Source organism: Benincasa hispida, chromosome 11 (assembly GCF_027475165.1).
Source record: "Benincasa hispida cultivar pf3 chromosome 11, pf3_genome.v1.1, whole genome shotgun sequence".
Taxonomy (NCBI): domain Eukaryota; kingdom Viridiplantae; phylum Streptophyta; class Magnoliopsida; order Cucurbitales; family Cucurbitaceae; genus Benincasa; species Benincasa hispida.
Window position 1 is genome coordinate 43,024,479 of NC_143488.1, and position 22,405 is coordinate 43,046,883.

Below are 22,405 nucleotides of genomic sequence, written 5' to 3' on the forward strand. Positions count from 1 at the left end.
GAACAGTCATGGGTGTGTGGGTTGTCTTCAGCTTGAATGGCTCTTTTGCTGTATAATCCCCCATCTAGTAGGATTGTTGGAGACCAATTTGGTAGGTTTATTTATTTATTTTTATCTACTTGAGATCATTGACTCACTGTTTATTCATCAGTTTGGGGCTCTGAAAGCATACCTAAGCTTCTGAAACCAGACAAATTGTTTGCATGATGATGGTTTTGCTGTCTCATTCAACCCCAGCAACTAAACTCTAGGCACTCTTCTCATTGTAAGGCAACTAAATAGTAACGATGGCACCATCATTATCTAAACAATTCGTTGGGAAGTGATTTGTCAATCATGCTTTCATAATCTTTTTCTTTTTAGTTCTCACTCTAGCTGAATCTGTTTCCGAACTATCAATTATAGACCAGTGATGAAGTGATTTAAAAAAACCACCTTTTGGAAGTTCTGAGAAAATTGATTATAAAAATCTGTTTTACATGTCCAAAATGATTTTTGTCCCACTTTTAAAACTAATTTTGAACTTTTACTTGCATCGGTTTTACAAAGTCATCTTTATTTATTTTTCTTTACTTCTTTTTTCCATTTCCTTCTTCCTTCTTTTTCTCTGTGTGACCGCCACTTCTCTAGCAAAACCATCCGTGAGAGCAGGAAAGCCTACCTCACAATTCTACTTGAATTTGACTATGAAAATCTAGAAATTTTTTATGTGTAGAGAAGTACAAGGATTAGTTGAGTAATGAACCATACATTATTAGATTATGTTCATTTATTTCAAATCATCAAAATTCTATATAGTAAAGATTTAGATCCAATTTGGTAATCTATTTATTATTATAATATTCATAATACTTCCTCTTAGATGTTCACATATACATGAAATATGTCTCATTAAAATCTTACTAGGAAAAAAATCATAGTGAAGGAAAAATAGTAGATATTTCATATAATATAATAGTTCTAAAAGAATAAATATATTTACTCCCCTCATCAAAACATTACTTAAGATCTCGGAGTCGCATTCTAATGTTCTCAGAGTCACCGCATTCTAATGTTGTGCACCAATTTTTCTAGCAGCTTTGTGTGGATATCTATCGATTGTTCTCTGGAGATAACAAAGTATAAGAGGACTATATCATGAATAAATATTTCATCAGCTAAATGTGCAAACCAAGGCAAAATTTTGTTTTTTCGAGATCTTTCATTTCAAATTCTTTCTTAAGATATTCTATTGAAGGCTCTTTGGGAGTTCCAATTATATTCGAGTCATCAATGTATATAGTTATAATAACAAATCCTTGATTTCTTTATGAAAACACACAGGCATATTGGATTATTTTGATATTCTTCTTTCAATAAATATTCGCATCCGTCCTAATTGTTTCAATCCATATAGTGATTTCTATAACTTTATTGAATACCATTCTCAGGAATTTGATGTATATGTTTCAGTTATCTTAAATTCTTTTGGGATTCTCATATAAATATCATTATCAAGAGATCTACATAAATATGTTGTGACTACATCCATGCATATCCAGACTTTTATATAATTGCATCCACCACTGGAGAATATGTCTTCTCATAACCAATACCAGGTCTGAAATACCTCGTTCAACTAGTCTTGCTTTATATAAACCTGATGTTTTTAAAGTGAATATAATTATGTCTCGATTTCTTCTGTCCACTAAAGCCAATATTTTCTATGTCGACATTCTTCAACAGATTTTGGTTTAGAATCCTCATTTTCAAATATAATATCAAGTGCAATATTATACACAAAAATATTGTCAATGATTACATTAGTATGATTTCCTCTTTTTCCTGACATGACATAGTTTAATGAAACTAGTCATGTCGAGGATTTTTTCATGGGTATGTATATCCCCAACCAAGTCTTTTTCACTATTAATTATTTTCATTTTCGAGGATTTTTATCTTTGGAATCCGTTGTTCTACCACACTTCTGGCATGTTCCAGACTCACTAGTGACAACTTGTTGTGTTGAGATATCAATTTTTTATGGAACATTTGCAGCTGGTATATGTGACCTAGTTACTTTCTTTGCATATGGTAATTGATTTGTTATATTTTGCAAATGAATTATTTTCTGAACTTCAAGTTCACAATGATCCGTACGAGGATCTAAATGAGACAATAATGATGCATTCCATGTAATTTCTTTTTCCAATTTCTTAATTCCTCCCCCTAATGTTGAAAAATTTGTCTCATTAAAGTGACAATTAGCAAATTGTGTAGTAAATACATCATCTGTCAGGGGTTCAAGATTTAATAATCGATGAAGAATCATATCCCTTAACCTCCTTTGAGGACCCATCTTAGTGTGTTATGGTGGAGCAATTAGAACATATGCTGCACATTCAAAAATTCTCATATGGGAAATATTTGGCTCATGACCATAAGTTAATTGTAATGACGAGTACTTATGATAAACTACTGGCCTAATGCGTACAAGTGACGCTACATGCAAAAAAGCATGTCCTAATACAGATGAAAACTTAGCTCTCATAAGTAATGGTTTTGCAATTAATTGTACGTGTTTTATAAATGATTATGCTAAACTATTTTGTGTGTGAACATGAGCTACAAGATGTTCAACACTTATCCCAATTGACATACAATAATCATCAAAAGCTTGGGATATAAATTCTCCTGTATTATCAAGACAAATAGTCTTAATTGTATAATCAGAAAATTATGCTCTTAACTTAATTAAATAATCTTGCAAATGCAAGTTTTCGATTTGATAATAAGCACACGTGTGGCCATCTACTAGATGCATTTATTAATACCATAAAATATCTAAATGGTCCACTTGATGGGTTAATAGGTTCACATATATCACCATGAATTCATTCTAAAAATGCAGGTGATTCAGTCCCCACTTTAGCTGGTGATGGTCTAATTATCAATTTTCCTTGAGAGCAAGCATCACATTATAATGCATTAGATTCAAGAGTCTTTTGGTTCTTCAATGGATGTCCATTTGAATTCTCAATAATTCTCTCATCACTATAGATCTTGGATGACCCAATCAGTCATGCCAAATTGCAAATATTTATGGATTCATGAACTTCATGTTCATTGTTGCATATGTTTCAATTACTTGTATATGAGTATAGTATAATCCAGAAGATAAAGTAGACAACTCTTCCAATATACGGTTTTCATTTGAGAAAGTGGATATGATATACAAATATTCCACATTATTCTTATTATTAGTCTTAATATGATAACCATTGCAACGTATATCTTTAAAACTAGAAGATTTCTCTTTGATTGATTAGAGAACAATGCATTGTCAATTGTAAATTTTGTTCTTATAGGCAAAATAATATTTTCTTTTCCAAAACCTTCGATCAAATTTGCAAAACCTAATATCATATTGACTTTTGCTTCCAGTATTGTTAGTTTGAAAAAATATTTTTTTACTTGTAATTGTTTATGTGTAGTTGCACAGTGTGACAAACATAGATTTTCTTTGCTCATTTTTTAAATACCCAACATATGAAAATGATCCATATTTCTTCATTAAAAGAAAATAATTACAATAAGGAAAAACAACACTTAAAATATACAAAGTTACTAAAAAAAACATGAAGATAGATTAAAAAAAAAAACAACATCTAGATATTCTCAAAGTCAAAAGAAACACTTGATATTCCACTAACTGTGTTAATCTTCTCTTCAGGAGATTCAAAGAAGTCTGCCACATCCAAATTTGTCATGTGGGATGAGTCAAATATGTTATTATCCTAGTATGTAAAATTCGCTTCCACACTTTTCTCTTTTTCCTTGAGGGAGGCTTAATAGAGGTCAACTATGTATTTTGACGTACGACAGGTACGTGACCAATGCCCAGTCATTCTACAACAGAAGCATTTATTTTCAACACTCTTTGAACTTTTATCTTATCGAGTTTTTCCTTTGTGATCATCATTTTGCATGGTTCTTTTAAAATTTGAATGATTAGAGCGACCACCATGAAAATAATAATTATTTCTTCCTCTACTATGACTACGACCATGACCTCGACTACGATTATTAATATTTATAGCATTCACTTCAGGGAATGGTGTTGTTCCAGTTGGTCGAGATTCATAATTTTTCATCAATAGCTCGTTATTTTGTTCAGCCATGAGAAGACATAAAATTAGTTCAGAATACTTTTTTAAACCTTTCTCTCGATATTGCTGTTGCAAGAGCATATTCGAGACATAAAATGTAGAAAATGTCTTCTCTAACATATCAGAATTAGTAGTTTTCTCTCCGTATAATAACAATTTTGAACTTATTTTAAATAATGCAGAGTTATAATCACTTACTGATTTGAAATTTTGTAGTCTCAAGTGCATCCACTCATAACGAGCTTTAGGAAGAATAACTGTTTTTTTATGATCATGCCTCTCTTTCAAATTTTTCCACAAGATACAGGGATCTTTTATTGTAAGACACTCCATTTTCAATCATTCGTGGATATGATGATAAAGGAAAATCAGAGCTTTTGTTTTGTCCTGATTGAATGTCGTATTTTCTTCTTTAATAGTCTCCCCAAGATTCATAGCATCCAGGTTGATTTCGACAATAAGTATCCATGAAAAATAATTATTGTTGTTAATATTAAAGGCGACAAATTCTAATTTTGTGAGATTTGTCATGGCAACACTATCATAAATTATTGTACTTATGTTAGAAATTTAATAGATATTAAATATGCAAAATAACATTAAACTTATTAATTATAATAAAGAGGAAAAACCAACATACCTTTAGGACCTACTTTTAGCGGAAAAAACAACAGGAGCTTGTGCTGATAACGTGTTGTGAATTTGAGGAGTACAACGAGAACATGGATGGTAATAAAATAAATATAATATAATAATAAAATAAATAAAACATAATATATAAAAAAAATTAAAAAAATAAGAAAAATGAGAAATGAGAAAATTATCAAAATTTTCCACTTTCTCCAATTTGTATGAACTTTGCCTAATGTGTGTGTTTTTCAGATCCAACAAATGTCACTAAAATAGGCAAAGTGGGATGTGTACTTACATGGATACCAAACATAAATAATTACAAGACACATAGACAACATGAAGAAAGGTGACATATGACTTTTGAGATACTAAGTAATGAACATCTATTTATTATTATAATATTCATAATAACAATCACTCTTTTCTGCACGTTAACTTGGAAACTATTTGATTCTTTGATTCTCGAGCTTTTTTAGAAAAAATATTAAATTGTAAAAAATGTCCCTGAACTTTTTATTTTATGTAAAAAATGCCTCTAAATTTTTTTAAAAAATACCCTTACTGTACTGTTAATTTCGGATGGAAACAGTTAAAGTTTTGTTTCATAACTTTCATAAGTTTCAAAAATACCCTTTAACTTTTTAAAAAAAAAAAAAATCAAAAATTCCTTCTTAGTATATAAACAGAACTGCTAATATCTTCTTGCAAAAACAACTTTAAAATTAAAAAATAAATAAATAAATAAATGTTCATAGTGATAATATGGTGATCAATGTGTTTCTTAGTTTTTCAATTTTTAAGCTTACACCAATTTTCTTAACAATCAAAATTTTAAGTTAAAACATAAAATACCCAAAATCTCACAAAGTTCCAAAACCAAAATCTCTCCTTCCATTATACCAAAACGATAAATAGTCAAATAAAACGATAAATAGTCAAATAAAAGAATATATTTGATTATTAACACACACTCATCTACTGACCTACAAATTTGTTATTAAGTCCTAACATTCATTGGTGTTTCCTTTATTCCTTTATTTTTTTTTTACTTATTTTAGATAGATAAATTTCAAATGATTAACAAAAAGGGGAATAAGAGAGGTCCGTCGGATGGATGACCCAAAAATTACGCAAAAAAATGTGAAATGACCCTTTTTTTTAAAAAAAAAAAAAAAAGTCAAATGATCCTTTGCTAGCGTCAAATTTGGGTGAAATTACCAAAATATACTCGTGCGCATACGGAAAAGTAATCTCGCTCTCACTATCTCATCTTTTTTCACTCACAAATCACCTCACTCTCGCTTGTCTGGTTCTCTCTTCTTTTTTTCACTCACAAATCACTATATCTCACTCTAGCTTGTCTCGCTCTCTTCTTTTTTCACTCACAAATCATTCTCCCTCGTTCTAGCTCATCTCGCTCTCTTCATTTCCTCACTCACAAAATCATTCCTCTCTCTCGTTTTTTGCTCACTGGAGTTGGTCGTATAAGAGATACTCGCGTGGACTCATTGTGCTGGAGAAGAAGATATTTAGAGGAGAAGAAGACGACATGCAGAAAAAGATTTCTTACACCGATGAAAAGGAAAAAAGAAGAGAATACTGTAACTTCATGTGATCATGATAAATGGGCATTTGACATTTTTTTTTTCAAAAACTGGGTGATTTGCCATTTTGGACCTTTAAAATAGATCTTTTGAGCAATTAATTCAAATAAGAAGATATTGAAGAAAGGATGGGAGAAAAAAAGATGAAAAATAGTGAAGTAGGAGAGTTTTTTTTTTAACTTTTCTAAAAGTTTAAGATTTTAAATTTTTAAAAGTTCATGGATATTTTTGACACAACACTAACAGTTTCCACCAAAAACTAATAGTAAAAGTATTTTTGAACTAATTTTGAAAGGTTAAAAGTATTTTGGAAACTTCTGAAAATTCAAGAATATTTTTTTTACATAAAAGAGAAGTTTAGGGATATGTTGTATAATCTAACCTAAGAAAAAAAAGTATTATTTACCGATCATATATAATAGATAATTTTGGTATTTGAATATGATTTACATCCGTGCTTGGCTATGAATTATGATGCAAATAGAAAATTTTCTTTGATAAACAGAGGGATACCACAAAAAATTATTAAATTTAATTATGAAATGAACTATACTAATATTCCTTCTTAGTTAGCCTTTCATCAAAACTGGATGATAAATTTCAAACTTTGTGCACAGTAATTACATATTTCTCCAGAAAATGTCGACATTGAATCCCTACGACAATAAATGAGTTGGCTCAAATGCCGCCTGGATGAATGCCACATTCTTCCATTTCAAGTGGGGGGTGAAAAGGTCAATTTTCAAAGAGATCCAATAAGGGACGTACACGAACAAATGTCTCCAAAATAAATTATTAATTAGTTCCCGTAGGAAAAATTTTAGACAATATTTTCAAAGTAGAAGAGGAATGACCTCAGGAGACTCTTCTTTGTGGTCATTTTTATTATCCAGTTCAATCCTCATAAAAATGGATTTCTTCTTCCTTTTTGGAGAAAAATGAGAGTACCTATAAAAATGATTTTGATGAAACAATGATCCAAACACAGAAGAAGGAAGCTTTAGCTCTATCAATCAGATGGACCAATCATTTTCTCAGGCACCACATATTTATCAAAATCTTCATCGCTTAGAACTCCAAGCTTCAGTGCAGCTTCCTGCATAATCATAATATACCAAAACCACTCCAAATCAACAATAAAGCTATAAGATTTAAGTTTGAACACTTGTTCTATGTATTGTCCTATATTCTATTTGGTCCGACAAATCTACTTCTCGAGTTTAAGGTTTGTGTTAATTTGGTTCTTGAACATTCAGAAATATCTTACAAGTTCTTCAACTTTCAATTTTGTGTCGAATAGGTCCTTCACAAATTCGAAAATTTTAGGCCTCGTTTGGTAACTATTTTGTTTTTTAAAATTAAGCCTACGAACACTATTTCTACCTCCAAATTTTTTCCTTTGTTATCTACTTTTCACCATAGTTTAAAAAACCAAGCCAAATTTTGAGAACTAAAAAAAGTAGCTTTCAAAAAGTTGTTTTTGGTTTTGGAATTTGGCTAAGAATTCAACCATTGTTCTTGAGAAAGATGCAAATCATTGTAAGAAATGTAGATAAAATATGCTTAATTTTCAAAAACAAATACAAAAAATCAAATGGTTACCAAACGAGACCTTAAAAATTAACTTCTCTATCAATATAAGCTGAATTTTATGTCTAATGAAATCCTATATTTTCAATTTTTAATTTTCAATTTTCAATTTTGTGTACATCTGTAAAATAACCTAAAGTTTAGGAACCAAACAAATAAAAACCTCAAAATTCATGGACTAAATCAAACATTTATCAAATGTTGTAGTTTCGGTCCTTTTTAACTTTCTAATGGTTTGTTCCTATTTCTAAATTTAACAACAAAATGCTAACTCAATCCTTTTTATCTTTCCTTTAATCACTTAAGACTCGACACCTAACATAGAACATTTGACTTCAAATACTTGTTCATGTAGACATCTTATTCATTGTATAAGTTAAATGAATTTTTTTTTTTCAATATATGTGAGAGTGTGGGCTCTTGTTGCATACTTGATTAGACAGTTTGCCCCAACTACATTTAGAAATAAAAGGCAACTCATAAGATATTAAATTTTAGATAGGTGGGCTACCACAATTTAAACTCAACCCCTCTAAATCGTTAATTATATACACGTCCCTTATATTAAGATAAATCCCTCATGATTATAAATTAAATGAACTATTTAAAATTAGTGACATGACAGACTAAAATATGTAAACTGAAAGACAAAAATCTGATTTAACCTAAAATGTAAATACAATTCATACCTTCAAAGTGGACCCTTCCTTGTGGGCTCTCTTTGCAACTGCAGCAGCATTGTCGTAACCAATTTTCTGGAGACAATAAGCCAGGGACATATATTATCAAATAAAGTACCAAGCTTAAGAAAAATGAGAGCTTTCTAGCTGATGAACACTTACAGGATTTAATGCTGTGACAAGCATCAGAGACTGCAGGGCCAACAAATTTTACGCGCAGAGATAACCACAAGAATCATCAAGTCAAAATCTTCGATGCAAACAGTGTAGTATAAAGTATTTTTCAAGTATTAATAGAAAACTAACCTCACGGAGCAATTTCGAAATTCTTTCCCTGTTAGCTTGAATTCCCCTCACACAGTTCTTCTCAAATGAAGCAGAAGCATCCCCTAATAATCTCAATGACTGCCAATGAAGAGCCAGCATTGGAGATGAAATTCAATGAATCCAAAATTATTATTTGAACAATTAATTTCTGATATCATTATTTGAACATAATCTCTAGGCATAGTCACGGTGAAGAGATAATGATAGAACTTACATGCAAAAGAGCATTAGCTATCATTGGCTTAAATACATTAAGTTCAAAGTGACCATTTGACCCACCAACAGTTATTGCCACGTGGTTTCCCATCACCTGTATAAACAAGAAGAATTGCCATATCATCTTTCTAGAATAACAAAATAATATACATGAAATAATCCCTTAGATTCTGAGTATGCGTAGGCTCACGGAAATCAGCCAAAAAAATTTGGGGAACAAAAGGAAACAAGCATGATGCATTGACTGAACCTATACTAACTAATTCCTCTTACAGAACCCCATAATAAACTACGTTAGATAGTACTTACCTGAGCGCAGACCATAGTGAGAGCCTCGCATTGAGTAGGGTTAACTTTCCCCTGAAACGAAAAATATTGTTTAGGTTACAAAAGCCCAGAATGCACAGGCCACCAGATACACAGAGAGAAAGAGAGAGAGAGAGATTAACTGGCATGATACTACTGCCTGGCTCGTTTTCGGGAAGAATAAGTTCACCAAGACCACAACGTGGACCACTGTACACGTGAAATGAAGGGGGAAATATTAGAAAGAGGGGAAAAAAAAAACAAAGAGAAAGATTAACAAAACTAATACATATGAACCTTCCCAACAGGCGTATGTCATTGGCAATCTTCATCAAAGAAGTAGCAACTGTGTTAAGAGCCCCACTAGTTTCAACGAAGGCATCATGTGCAGCCTAGTAAGAAACAAAAGTTTTAGAATATAGAATTGGCTCCACGTGTGAAGGATGGCTACCCCAAATTGTGTAATAAGACTATAGGATGAAGCAATGACTAACCAAGGCTTCAAACTTGTTTTCAGCTGTCACAAATGGCAAGTTTGTTTCTTCAGCTACTGCTGCCGCTATTTTCACATCAAATCTGAACAATAGATAGCACCAATCTCAAAATGAGAAACACATTCAACCTGATCATCAAGCACAATATCCAAAAACTAGATTGGTTTACTTATTCAAACTAACTAAAAAATGTACCCCTTCTTTGTGTTCAATCCAGTTCCAACAGCAGTTCCACCTTGGGCGAGCTGCACATGGAATTCTGAAGTGTCAAAACAAAAAAAAAGACCAAAGAACAGACAAAATATACCTGGGAAAATCACACATCTTGCAACCTGATACATTCGAGGTAGAGTAAGCAAGACTCTATCAATACCATACTTCACCTGCAGTCCAAGTGCACACCAATCAGAAAATTACCCAAATGCAATTCAATGTACCCTCCTTTTTTTCATTAGACATAGTATAACTAAACTTCCACAAGCACAAAGAGAAAGAAGGCATACTTGTGTGGTATAGCCACTGAACTCTTGTCCAAGAGTTAGAGGTGTCGCATCTTGAGTGTGAGTGCGTCCAATCTTTACTATGTCTTTGAATTCAACGGACTGTTAAGATCATAAGAGAGTAATACAGGGAATTACAAACTTATGGAAGTGTGAAGGGAAAATAGAATGCAAAATAGGAGCCTGGAGTGTAAATAAACATACATTACTACCACACAACTCAATTAAAATATGCTGCACCTAGGATGGTATAATCAGATCCAAACAATGTGGATCTTGTAATGTTTTCCCATTTTTACACAGCTTAGTCCATGCAATCAAACAAGCATGACCGGTTAACATGGTGTTTTGTGTAAAAAAAATTGGGCTCAGATCATCTGGAGCATGTGATGATGCAAACAATAAAGTTGAAATTTTCAGCAGCATAGCTCTCTCAAAACATCAAACCTTTGAGTTTAGTGATGAATGTAAAATTTTCAATTTTGGTATGAATCTGGAATTAATTTCTGTTGCAGCTGCTATGTGCATTACCTGAGAAAAGAAAACAGTAGACATCAGAAGTAGGAGAAAAAGAACTAGTCAATTGAGACAAATAAATGTAGTTGTTTCATGATCAAAGTAATGAAGGCATAAGTTTGACCATTAAAATTACTATGCAAAAAAGAAGCTTGGGCATGGAAAACTGCTAAAATTGGTTAGTTATAGAATAGCAATAGACAAAATAACTTGGGCAAGCTAAAGCTTACAGTTGGGAATGTATCATTAGAAGACTGGGACCGGTTAACATGGTCATTTGGGTGAACAAACTTCTCACCACATTTATGACCAAGGATCTCAGATGCTCTGTTAGCAATGACCTGCCACAAAAGTAAGATGATCATCAATTGTACAATAGAGGTCTGTATTATCTACCATTCAAGTTACCAACGAACAAAATATACCCTAAGAGACATTCTAAAATGATTACTTAAACAGAATCCCCTATGTTCGGCTATTATCTGACCATAACATACTTATGAGACACTTCAAATATTAATGAAGCGCAATGTATAGTTATTCAGTCGAAGGATTTTTTTTTTACAAAAGATTATACTCAAGGAATGCATGAATTTGACACAACGAAGGAAAGGGAGGAAGGAAAGGACTGTTGTCATCTTACAGAATCTTAAAATCAACCGTTATTGACCTCTAGTTGTATGGCAAACTAGAGAACGATTCATGCAAAATCATAAAAAATGCGAAGTACGTATGTTTGCATTGCAATACGATCCTTTATAAGCAATCCATCGTTCTCGACACTTCATAATCAAAATAAAAACAGAGTTGTTCTAACCTCATTCGCATTCATGTTACTCTGAGTGCCACTTCCAGTTTGCCATACAACTAGCGGAAAATGATCATTCAACTTTCCCTCAGCTACTTCTTGGGCTGCTTGCATTATGGCTTTCCCAATGGTTGGATCAAGACCATACTCCATGTTTACCTATAAAAACATACTCGCGATGAGCAAGAGAAACCATTTCAAAACCGTATACCACATTTATCTCAGTTGCAAAACACAACAATAGCACAAAGAATCAAACATCACATTATACTTAATTTGAAAACGAATGAACCTTGGCAGCACACTTTTTAAGGACGCCAAAGGCACGAATTATAGGTTCAGGCATTCGCTCACGGTCGCCTCCGATCTCAAAGTTCTGCAACGATCTCTGCGTTTGAGCTCCCCATAATCTAAAATGCAACAAAACAGTTCATAAAAACTCATTTCGCTTCATTTATCATAATTTCCTTTGGGAAAAAAGGAACACAAAGCAATTATGGGTCAAGTAAATCCAAAAACCAGATGAACCAGAGAGACGAACCTATCGGAGGGAACGTTGATAGGTCCAAACGTATCTCTTTCCTCGCGAAAAGAGGTGGAGTAAGATCTCAATGACGTAGTAGCATAACGCGCCATCCCAAAGAGGTGGGAACGGGAAGATCGCCGGGACAAAACATACACGGCCGCCATTGTTTTGAGCTAAAAGCGAATATCAGTTTGGGGAAGAAGAATGAGAGAGTGATCCGGCAAGTAGGAGAGAAGACTAAGAATGGAGGTTTGGAAGGAGGAATCCTCGAACGGAGGAACGGACGGAGATAAGGCGCCGGAGAAATGGCAGGTGACGTCAGAATGTCGGAGGTGTTGTAAGAGAATACGGCGATTTATTTGGACGAACAAAATACATATTCAAAAGTAAAAGTGGAAGTGGTTTTCATGGCTGCGCCTGCCTTACATGTGACTTTTCTTTCTTAGGCCCAATTAAAGACGGCCCAACAAAACACCAACTCAAACCTTTTTTTTTTATTTATTTATTTAATACTATTTTGGTTTATACTAAAAATGTTAATAGATAATTTTTTTTAAAAAAAAATAATAAACTAGACTAAATTTAAGATTTCATGAAAGTATATAGACTAAAATTAGAGAATTTAAAGTATAAAAAACTAAAATTGAACAACTCATGATATTTTAACATTTTTCCCCCTTTAAGCTAATTTTAGTATTAACTTTTTGAACATTCTATTTATACTTAATAAATTCATAAACTTTAAAAATGTCTAATAAGATAGATACATAGTTTTTTTTTTTTAAAAAAAATCAATTGATCTAATAGATACATGTTTAATAGCCTTAAGAAAAGGTAACGTTGAATGGAGCTTTAAATTTTCATTTTTGTTTTTGATACATATGTGAATTTAATTTTTTCTAATAAGCTTTTAAGACTTATTATTTTTTTAAAAAAAAAATTATTGACCTATTAAATACATAATTAAAATTAAAAGAAAAAAGTTTACATACTTATTAGACCGTTTTTAAAATTTGAAAACCAAACACAAAATTAAAAGTTTGAGACTAAACTTGCAATTTAACCATATTTATTTTAGTTAAACAAATCTTGAACATTCAACTAAAAAGGTAATATGTATTCTTATCTATTAAGGTATGCTCGAATAGATTACTACTTGAATTGAAGTTTTATATGGAGGCTTTGCAAAAGAGATTGTTTGACATAACTAGAATAATGTGGCCAACTTTTACATATTGTGGCAGAAACATTTAATAATTTTTCCAATGATTTGTTGGGATAGTTATTTAGGGGCAGTTTGGGATAGAGATTATCTTTAAGATTGTAATAATCATCTCTTACTATATGAAATACTATTTCAAAACCTCAATTTAGCTACTGTAAACACTATTTGAAAATCCTCATTTGAAATTATTTAGGGGCAATTTGGGGCAGAGATATCTTAAGATTGTAATAATCACCACTTACTATATGAAATACTATTTCAAAACCTCAATTAGCTACAGTAAACACTATTTGAAAATCCCCATTTGCTACCGTATTTACGTTTTTACTATTTTACATTCATCATTTTTTATTATTTGTTACAATATTTACTATTTCATTCTCAAACTAAAATAGTTTATAAAACACATACTATTGTAACCTAAACTAAAATAATATACATCCCAAACATAGACTATTATAACCAACTATAATAACAACTCTTTACTACAAATGCTCCCTTAGATTTGGAACAAATCATGAGTAAAGATGATCAAATTTATAAAACATATAATACTAACTAATAAGTTAGGATAGAGAATCAAACATGATCTTTAGAAGAGTTTGCTCATGTTGAAAAAAGAATAAATTATATATTATTTTGTTATTAGTAGAGTGAAATTTGTTTTGTTGTCATTACTAAACGATGTGTTTCTAGGGTATCGTCCTTTTAAATAAATAAATAAAATAAATTATATCTTTAGAAGAGTTTCCTCATGTTGAAAAAAATAAATTATTTCGATTCAACCGTCTCTTTTCGACTTGTCTTGAATGGTCTATTTTTTATACCAATTTATTATATTATTACTTTTTTTTTTTATAATTCCCTTTTCTGCAAACACTGACATGTATAAGATACTGACGAGTCATTTTTATTTTTATTTTTTTTTATTTTGACAATGTGTGGTAGAAGAATGGTTTTACATTAGCATAGTGGATTAATCTCTAACTTCAATGGTTATTCATAAAAACATGTGAAAACAAACAAATATTAAATTCATAAGGCAAAGCAGAAAGGTTATGGAGCTGTTAACACAGTTTCTGTCATAAACCAAAATACAAAAGCAACAGAAATTATTGCTTCTTTTCACCATTACAATAATTAATTACAACAATTAAGAAAGGGGGAAAAAGTGGAAAGACATGTATAAAAACACCTTTCTCTCGTTTCAGCATAGCAATTAAAAATTAAAGAAAAAAAAAAAGGAAATCAACACTCCCTCACTTTGTTAAAGAATAAAAAAATAAGAAAAATAATTATTGTTTTCTATTTCCAGTTCTGCGTTTGTTATCAGCAGAATTAGGCTGTCTCCCATTTCTGTGCAGTGGGTGGGCAACCCCATTTGATATCTTCTGTGAAGGAGAAGGTCCCGTTGAAGAACTGAAGTTCTTGCTGCAGAATTTCATTAAAAAAGAAGCCATAATTTCATTAGATAAACTTTGAAGTTAAAACTATGCATAGAGAGAAGAAGCATAGCTAGTAATTATAGTGATTACCTTAATTCTGGGCTCTTTACTGGCTTTCCATTGTTCAGCTTCTTCGTTTTCGACCCGATTCCGCTGCCTAAACTTGTAAGTTTAGACTGGTTAAATTGCCAAAGCAAATCTGGCTCAGAAGAGTCGCTTGTTCCAGCATCGAGATCGTCGATATCATCAATGGCAACCATGTTGAATCGGTTAGCTCCAGTCAACATACTGTATCCTTGTTCTGTATACAGTTTGGAGGAGTTTTGAAGATATTTCTGATAGAATACGTCATTTAAGTGACCATTTTCTGCTTCCCAGCATCCCAATGGATTCTCGATTTGGTTAATGTCTTGCTTGTTAACCATTACTTTGTCAACCCACTCACCTGAGGCCGTGTCTTTATCATCCTCCCTGTAGTTCAAGCAAGGAGTACTAACGGGTGGCCATGGAGGTGAATTGGCCAACAACTCATCCATGTCAAAGCTCTGCCTCTTCTGTCTCATTGCAGAGTTATTATGAAGCTGAAGCATTGATGTCAAGGTAAAACCTCATGTTAGAGTAATGGACAAATTTACGTGGGAAAAAGACTTCTGAAATAGTTAACAGTAAAAAATCATCCATCAAAGTGTGGATTCATAATCACCAACACTGAACTACCATACTTCATTTCTCTTCAAGCGACACTGAGGAAAATTTTCATTGAAATATATTTTCATAGAGGTTTTGGCTAGTAGGTGGTTCATTGGCAGTAGGTGGTTCTCATTGGCAGAACCTATTGTTTTGTGTTTTTTTCCTACAAACTTCCACTGAGATAAAATGGAAAAAATTTACAAGTGTTCTCCTGCCAATCATTAGCAAAGAAACAGTTTTGAAGAAGAAAGATCATGTGAATAGTTTTACTCTTGTTCATGAATTGCAGAATCCAATGAAACATAACTAGCTAAATTAATCGTTGTGAACAGATGCCTCGAGGAAAAAATACCTCAATGTTGCCTACATCGCCCATAGGCTGACGGCGAATTGTATGTTCAACCAATACATCTACATCCTGACTTTTAGGCCGGAAAGGTGATAGCTCACTAGCTTTTGTCTTGAATTTCTCAGAGTTCGCAGAAGCTGGAAGTGGAGTATGTTGTGCCCCCTCTTTCCTTGCAAGTGCTGCCTTTAAACTTGCAATCTGACATTAAGTGAAGTTCTCACTTGATGAGTATACTAATAGAAGAAGCTTGGATGAGCATGCTTGAGATTAATCAAATGAGACCAAAATGTCAAAACCTGTTCTTTGAGCTCTTTAACATCTGAAGTATCTTTGTTCACTCGAGCAGCACCGAGTTCGACTGTTGCAACTCTCTCTGCAAATTTAAGTGTACTTAATGTCTCTCCAATAGCATCAGGTTCTGGGCTAATGTGAACAAACATCAATGTCTTGGCTTGCCCACCTAGAAAGTTATCGATAAATTCAAATTGTTAGTCAATCTGTGAGAGATAGAGTGTGGATTGATAGCTATAGTATGTATACTTTCATCTTACCAAGTGAATCCTGAAGAAGTTGTGTCAATTTGCTATTCCTGTAAGGGACATGGGGATTCTTTTGGGCAAGAGAAGCAATCACATCACCTAGAGCAGAAAGAGACTTATTGATATGTTGTGCCTCTTTTAGCCTATCTCCAGTCACCTCAGACTTGTCAACCCTCTCACTTCCTGCCAAATCTACAAGATGCATGCAGCCACGGAGAATCGCTCCAGATGTCAAATCTCTTCCTTGAACGTGAACCGTCAAACAACTACAAAATGATTCAAACTGAAGTTAGCCTGGTGCCTGGTGAAGCCGTATATACATTTTCTCAATACCACAAGATATATGAGTTATTTACCTATGGGAACGGCTACTACGGTCATTTAGAGCTGTTGCCCCTACAGCACGATTCCTTTGGCCAAGGTTCATTAGATTAATGATATCCAAAGTTGACGACACACTTACAAGATTAGCATCTGGTACACTAAGTCCATTTTGAGAACTATTTCGAATTTCTAATGTAAAATTAGTCAAGGAAAGCATTTGATTGAAAGCCCCATAAAAGCATTATTATTTATCTAGATTCTGGAACTGCAAACGATCAATTTTGTAAGCTGAGGCATGGATACAACAGAAGTATTACTTATGTGCATCTCCATATGACTTGCAGCAAATTGATAAATTTGTCAACTATACAATGAACAGAATGCAATAGAATGCAAAAAAGCAACTTATGACGACAAACTCAAGTATAAACAAGATCAACTATGAAGGATATCTTTTATTAGTTCCGTCAGTGACAAGGAGATCCCGGACTTGCTCATTATAAATCTCAATCATTTGAACAGAAACATCATAACGATAGGTCTCCTTTCTTTGATCTGCTATAAGGAACAAATCTCCCAATGCTCTATAATTTACTCCTTGACTCTTCTCTGTAAGCTCTTTTGGCCCAGACTAGACATGTAGACAATGAGAGAGATGAGCCCAGATCTGAATTTCAGATACTCTTGCTTTTTCGAGGAAAAGTATAAATGCTTAATAAATACCTACCATAGTAAAAGTTTTCCCTGATCCTGTTTGCCCATATGCAAAAATACAAACATTATATCCATCAAGAACAGATCGAATGAGTGGCTGCATATCGGCAAAGACCTCCACTGCAATAGAATGAGAACAAATTGTCAAAATATGTGTTAAAAATTCTATACAGCTACAAAGTTGAATAATTCATCAACCTTGTGTAGCAGAGGGACCAAATACTTTGTTGAAGCTGAAGGATCTCTGTCCCTTCCCATGCTTTGAGGGGGCATTAACTGTTATATTTCCATCTTCTATGTGATCCACGACACTCAAATAATTTGATTGATCAGACAAAAAGGGTCTAACTCGGCAGTAAACTCTTATGCTACCTGGTCGGTCACAATGATCAAAATATTTATAATCTTCCACATAAAATGCACATATAATTCATGCATATATGATCAGTGATTACCCTTGAGATCCTGCACTTGATTGTATAGCTTACGGTTTTCCTCGAGAACTTTATGATATCCAGATGCAGCATGAGCAAGACTATGTACATGCATACCTATATAAAAAAACGAAGCCAGAAATTTGAAATGAGACAAAATGTTATGTTACTCCCCAGTGAAGTTTGCTATTGGAAAATATATCTTGTAATCCTACCGAGGTTGTGAAACTCTTCACTAAATTTTACTTGCATAAACTGCATTCCAGCTTTTGCAGCGTGCAGTTCATGTTTTAGTTCCTACAATAGTAACTTAAAATTAGTATGAAAATGATGATCAATAAATAAAACACAATTAGTAAGAATATGTAACAGGTACATACCTGAACATCCTTTTGCTGCTGATCGAAAATCACTTGCTGCTTCAGGAGCAAGCTCTTTGATTGCTCCTCAAATATACTGCTTTCATGGATTATTTCATTCTTTTCCATCACTTTGGAGTTAAGATCCTCTGCCTATATAAATAGTGAAAAGGGTAAATTCATACAATTCCGCAATACCGCAATTGTAGGCTGTGTGAGTAAAAGAAGATCAACAACAGACCCTTTTAGCACCAAAAGCTGATTTCAAGAGCGACTTGTTGCTTTGTGAAGTAGCCGCAACTACATCTTTTGGAGTTGTTTTTGTCTGTTTGCAAAATAGGTTCCATAAACAAAATGTGAAGCAACAAATGAAACAAGATTGTTGAATCTACATACCAGTTCAAGGCTGGAAAAGCGATTCTCAACTTCATCCACAAGCTTGCTTAGCAATGATTCCACAAACTACAAGAAGATAGAGGAACATAGTTTAGAAAAAGTTATGGACCGTCCATTTTATACAAAATAGAACAATCAACTACATATGCTCTTATAACAGCAGGAACAATTGCCATTGATGATAGCCAGTATTTGTTGGGGGGAGGGGGGGAAGGTAAGGAATCATGTTCGGAATAAAGCCTCTAATTCATTAACAATATCCATTTATCTTGATCTAAGGCTACCACCAAGCACATCAAGACATTCTATGAAGAAAGCTACTCAAACAAAGTTACTCAAAAAGCAAGAACATATTCAGTCATCACCATTGGGATTTCTTCAGGCCTTTTATCCGTCAAAAGTGCACGAATGAGCGAGGTGCGAGAACTATTCTGCTACAATGAATAATTGACAAGAAAGAATGCAGAGTTTAAAAAAGGTTACAACAAATAAACTTGAGACAAACAAGTAAAGAACGCAAGGTTGAAAGGTCCACATTACTAACCGTTTTATTCCATTCGATGTTGGAAGAATTGAAAGATTTGTCATTCAAAGAGGAGGTTCTTGACAAGGAATTTGTGAATGGCTCTGAATTTTTCCTCACAAAGGACTTGGTAGTGGACATAGTAGCAGTGGGTTTTACATTTCCACCGAATTTCCAGACTCCATAGCCTCCACCCTGTTTCCACTCGCCATAAGATTTAAGAGCCAAAACAGTATTGACAACCCTGGCAGATTTCCCTCCCTGAAAAAGAAATATCATAAAAAGAAGAATTGTCAATCAAAGAACCCTTTTCTACCACTTAGTCATCATCTTTTTTCTCTCTCTCTTCATACATACTTGCTCTAGATCAGATGCCTCAAAGGTAGGAACTCCCATTTCTTGTATAGCTACAAGAAAATTCCTCACGTTCTCAAAATACTGAAATGCTGAGAGCGCAGCTCCATCAGGGATCAGGGCAGAATCACAAGGGCTTTCAACCACCTAACAATTGTTTTTGAGAGAGAAACATAAATAAGATTTTCATACAACCAGTGCCAAAAAAACAACAAACCCAAATGTGAATTTGGCTCACCTTAGAAACCGCTCCTGGTTGAATCTTATTGAGGACATTGCAGAGAATAATCCCACTTCTCAATCCAAGCCTAAACTCTTCCTCTGAAGGTTCAGCTGGCAAATCTTTAGCTGCAACAACCCCGATCATCTTTCTCAGCCACCCGGCAGCTTCATTTCTTCTGGATGCTAGTTTAAAGAAAGAACAAATCTCAATAAGTATCAGAGAAAGAAACAACTAAAAAACCCAATAAACCCCAAAGCTTAAAAAACTTCAATAGATCACGTTTAACCCTTCAAATAACCATTGCCCACATTGTCCCAAATAACAGTTCCACCAAAAATTCAGAAGCAATTGGGTATCCTGAGAGGGAACTCGTACTCAACAATCAAGAAAAAAAAAATCTCAGTACAGAACACAATTACGGTCAAGTAGATGAAAAAACAGAGGATCACAAATCCCTATCATCGATTTCTAAAGGCAGTAATCAAGATACTCAAAATTTTCTTGTTGTTAGAATGTATATCCAAAATCTGCATCAGTGAATTGATCGACAAACTAATTAATCAGATTCACAAGACTCCAAATATTTGGGAAAAAAGAAGAATAGAAAAAAAGCAGAGTTACCAGCTTCCTCAGCTCTTCTAGATTCCAAATCAAGTCCTCCTCCACCATTACCAAGACGATTCCCATGCTGTTGAAGCACATCCTCCACGACCGATGCCACTGAAAACGACAGCGTTCTTTCCATGGATTCCACCTTCGTCTTCAAACCAGAAAAGAAATTCTCCCCTAAAATCAAGACCCAACTGCACCAAACCGCATCAGAATTGGGGGGTACTTGTGGAAACTAAAAAGATCTGCAAGAGAAAAATGACCAAGATGTTTGAATATTAATGGAGTGTTCCTTCCTCTGTTGGTGTTGTTGTTGGTAAGTAATGAAAAATGGGGTTAATGGGTAATGGAGTTTGTTGATATTTCTTTGTTATTAGTTCTCCTTCTTCATTGCTTCTTCCTTTTTCTGCTTTCAATTTCCTTTTTCACTTTCTCTCTCTACGAACAAAGAAAGATACTGAGAGTACAGCCCTCTCTCTCTCTCTCTCTATCTGTTATTCTTATGCCTTTAATACTCTGTACTGCTTTCTGCTTTTTCGAAGCTCAAAACCGAGCCTAGCACCGAACCTGCGACCTAACCTCCACCAACGGCTCTTTAAAGCGCGTGGATCGGCATTTTTTGTTTTTAACTATGTGGGAATTGAAATTTAAGAGGTTGGAGGTGGTGATTTATTGTTTTGCCACGTGTCACGTGAATAATGGGGATGATCTGTCCACGTAGGATCATTTCAAATACATTAATTAATTGCTCCTTTTTTTTAATGGACTACGCATGTATATCACAAATCTCCGTATAATTTATCCTTCATTTGAAAGCTATTACGTTTTTTGTTTTTTGTTTTTAAAAATTAGATCTATTTGTTCTTCATTTTTATAATAATTATAATTTTTTTAAAGTATAATAATTGAATTTTTAGTCAAATTCTAAAAATAATTTTTTTTTTTTTAAATTTGACTTGATTTTTTAAATCATGAATGAAAAATAGATAACAGATAAAGAAGTTTAGAGGTGAAAGTGGTATTTATAGATTTAATTTAAAAAAAAAAACAAAAAAAAAATTACAAACATGATCTTAGAAATTAAAACTAAAAAATAAGGTTGAATTTTAATAACGAGGTACTGTTGTTAAGGATAATTTTGGTGTTTTAAAGTTTAAGATTATTAAGAAAGGATTTCTCAAAAGAAAAAAAAAACTTTAATATATTGATGAAATTTTTGAAAGTTCAATCATATATTTCTATAATTTAACCGATTTTAATATATTTTTTCATCGTATGATATCAAAACCTTATGAAAAATTAAATTAGAACATTAAAATTATTTCTCTCTACATATGTTTGGATTTTTTTAAGTAATTGTGTAGTTTTTTAAAAAATATTATTAATAGATAATAATAGTTCTTAAACCTTATTATTGAAATATTCAATCGCATTTTTGAAGGGATGATGAAACACTTTTTAACTTAAAAAAAAATCATTTTATTTTTTATTTTTTCAAGAATATCAAAATAGTTTATTTAAAGTTGTAAGTTTGAATGTTACATTAGAAACCGTCTTATATTGGAGACAATAGATTACAATATATTTTATATATCAAGATTTTAGTTTTTTTAGTTTAGTAACAAAAAATAGTAGGGATCAAACTCATTGATTTTAAAGATGATAATTATAATGTGTTATCTCGTGAATTTTACTCAAAAATTGACATCTAGACATTTGTTCATATATAAATACGTTGAACCCCATACATATATATATATATATATATATATACATAGAAGTAATTAAACTAAACTACTAAATATGCAAAATGGATACTTTTAATGTCCTTTGAGTTGTTTGCTTAATAAACTAATTAATAATGAGAAAAAAT

The 22,405-nt window shown here is 32.8% G+C and overlaps 2 protein-coding genes and 1 pseudogene across 2 annotated transcripts; all 3 read right to left on the reverse strand.

Annotated features, from left to right (window-relative positions):
• Window positions 1-2,347: 2,347 nt before the first annotated feature.
• Window positions 2,348-4,679, reverse strand: LOC150032658 (uncharacterized; annotated as a pseudogene).
• Window positions 4,680-7,162: 2,483 nt separating this feature from the next.
• On the reverse strand, window positions 7,163-12,761 carry FUM1 (fumarase 1). The gene is made up of 17 exons (XM_039047039.2): window positions 12,364-12,761; window positions 12,115-12,232; window positions 11,832-11,981; window positions 11,245-11,355; window positions 10,946-11,029; window positions 10,502-10,600; window positions 10,331-10,381; window positions 10,194-10,243; window positions 9,999-10,080; window positions 9,802-9,896; window positions 9,648-9,714; window positions 9,508-9,558; window positions 9,197-9,292; window positions 8,962-9,060; window positions 8,818-8,847; window positions 8,665-8,730; window positions 7,163-7,481 (listed from the first exon to the last, which is right to left on the reverse strand). The coding sequence occupies exons 1-17, from the start codon at window positions 12,510-12,512 to the stop codon at window positions 7,395-7,397; spliced, it is 1,485 nt and encodes a 494-aa protein (XP_038902967.1). The 5' UTR covers window positions 12,513-12,761; the 3' UTR covers window positions 7,163-7,394.
• A 1,825-nt stretch (window positions 12,762-14,586) lies between these two features.
• Window positions 14,587-21,016, reverse strand: LOC120091909 (P-loop nucleoside triphosphate hydrolases superfamily protein with CH (Calponin Homology) domain-containing protein). The gene is made up of 19 exons (XM_090307548.1): window positions 20,545-21,016; window positions 19,939-20,105; window positions 19,704-19,847; window positions 19,368-19,607; window positions 19,189-19,257; window positions 18,824-18,889; window positions 18,669-18,752; window positions 18,449-18,580; window positions 18,284-18,365; window positions 18,090-18,185; window positions 17,833-18,006; window positions 17,648-17,754; window positions 17,371-17,551; window positions 16,953-17,112; window positions 16,609-16,862; window positions 16,354-16,517; window positions 16,061-16,255; window positions 15,109-15,599; window positions 14,587-15,004 (listed from the first exon to the last, which is right to left on the reverse strand). Exons 1-19 carry the CDS (start codon window positions 20,666-20,668, stop codon window positions 14,869-14,871), a joined length of 3,066 nt encoding a protein of 1,021 aa, XP_090163674.1. The 5' UTR covers window positions 20,669-21,016; the 3' UTR covers window positions 14,587-14,868.
• Between the last annotated feature and the right edge of the window lie 1,389 nt (window positions 21,017-22,405).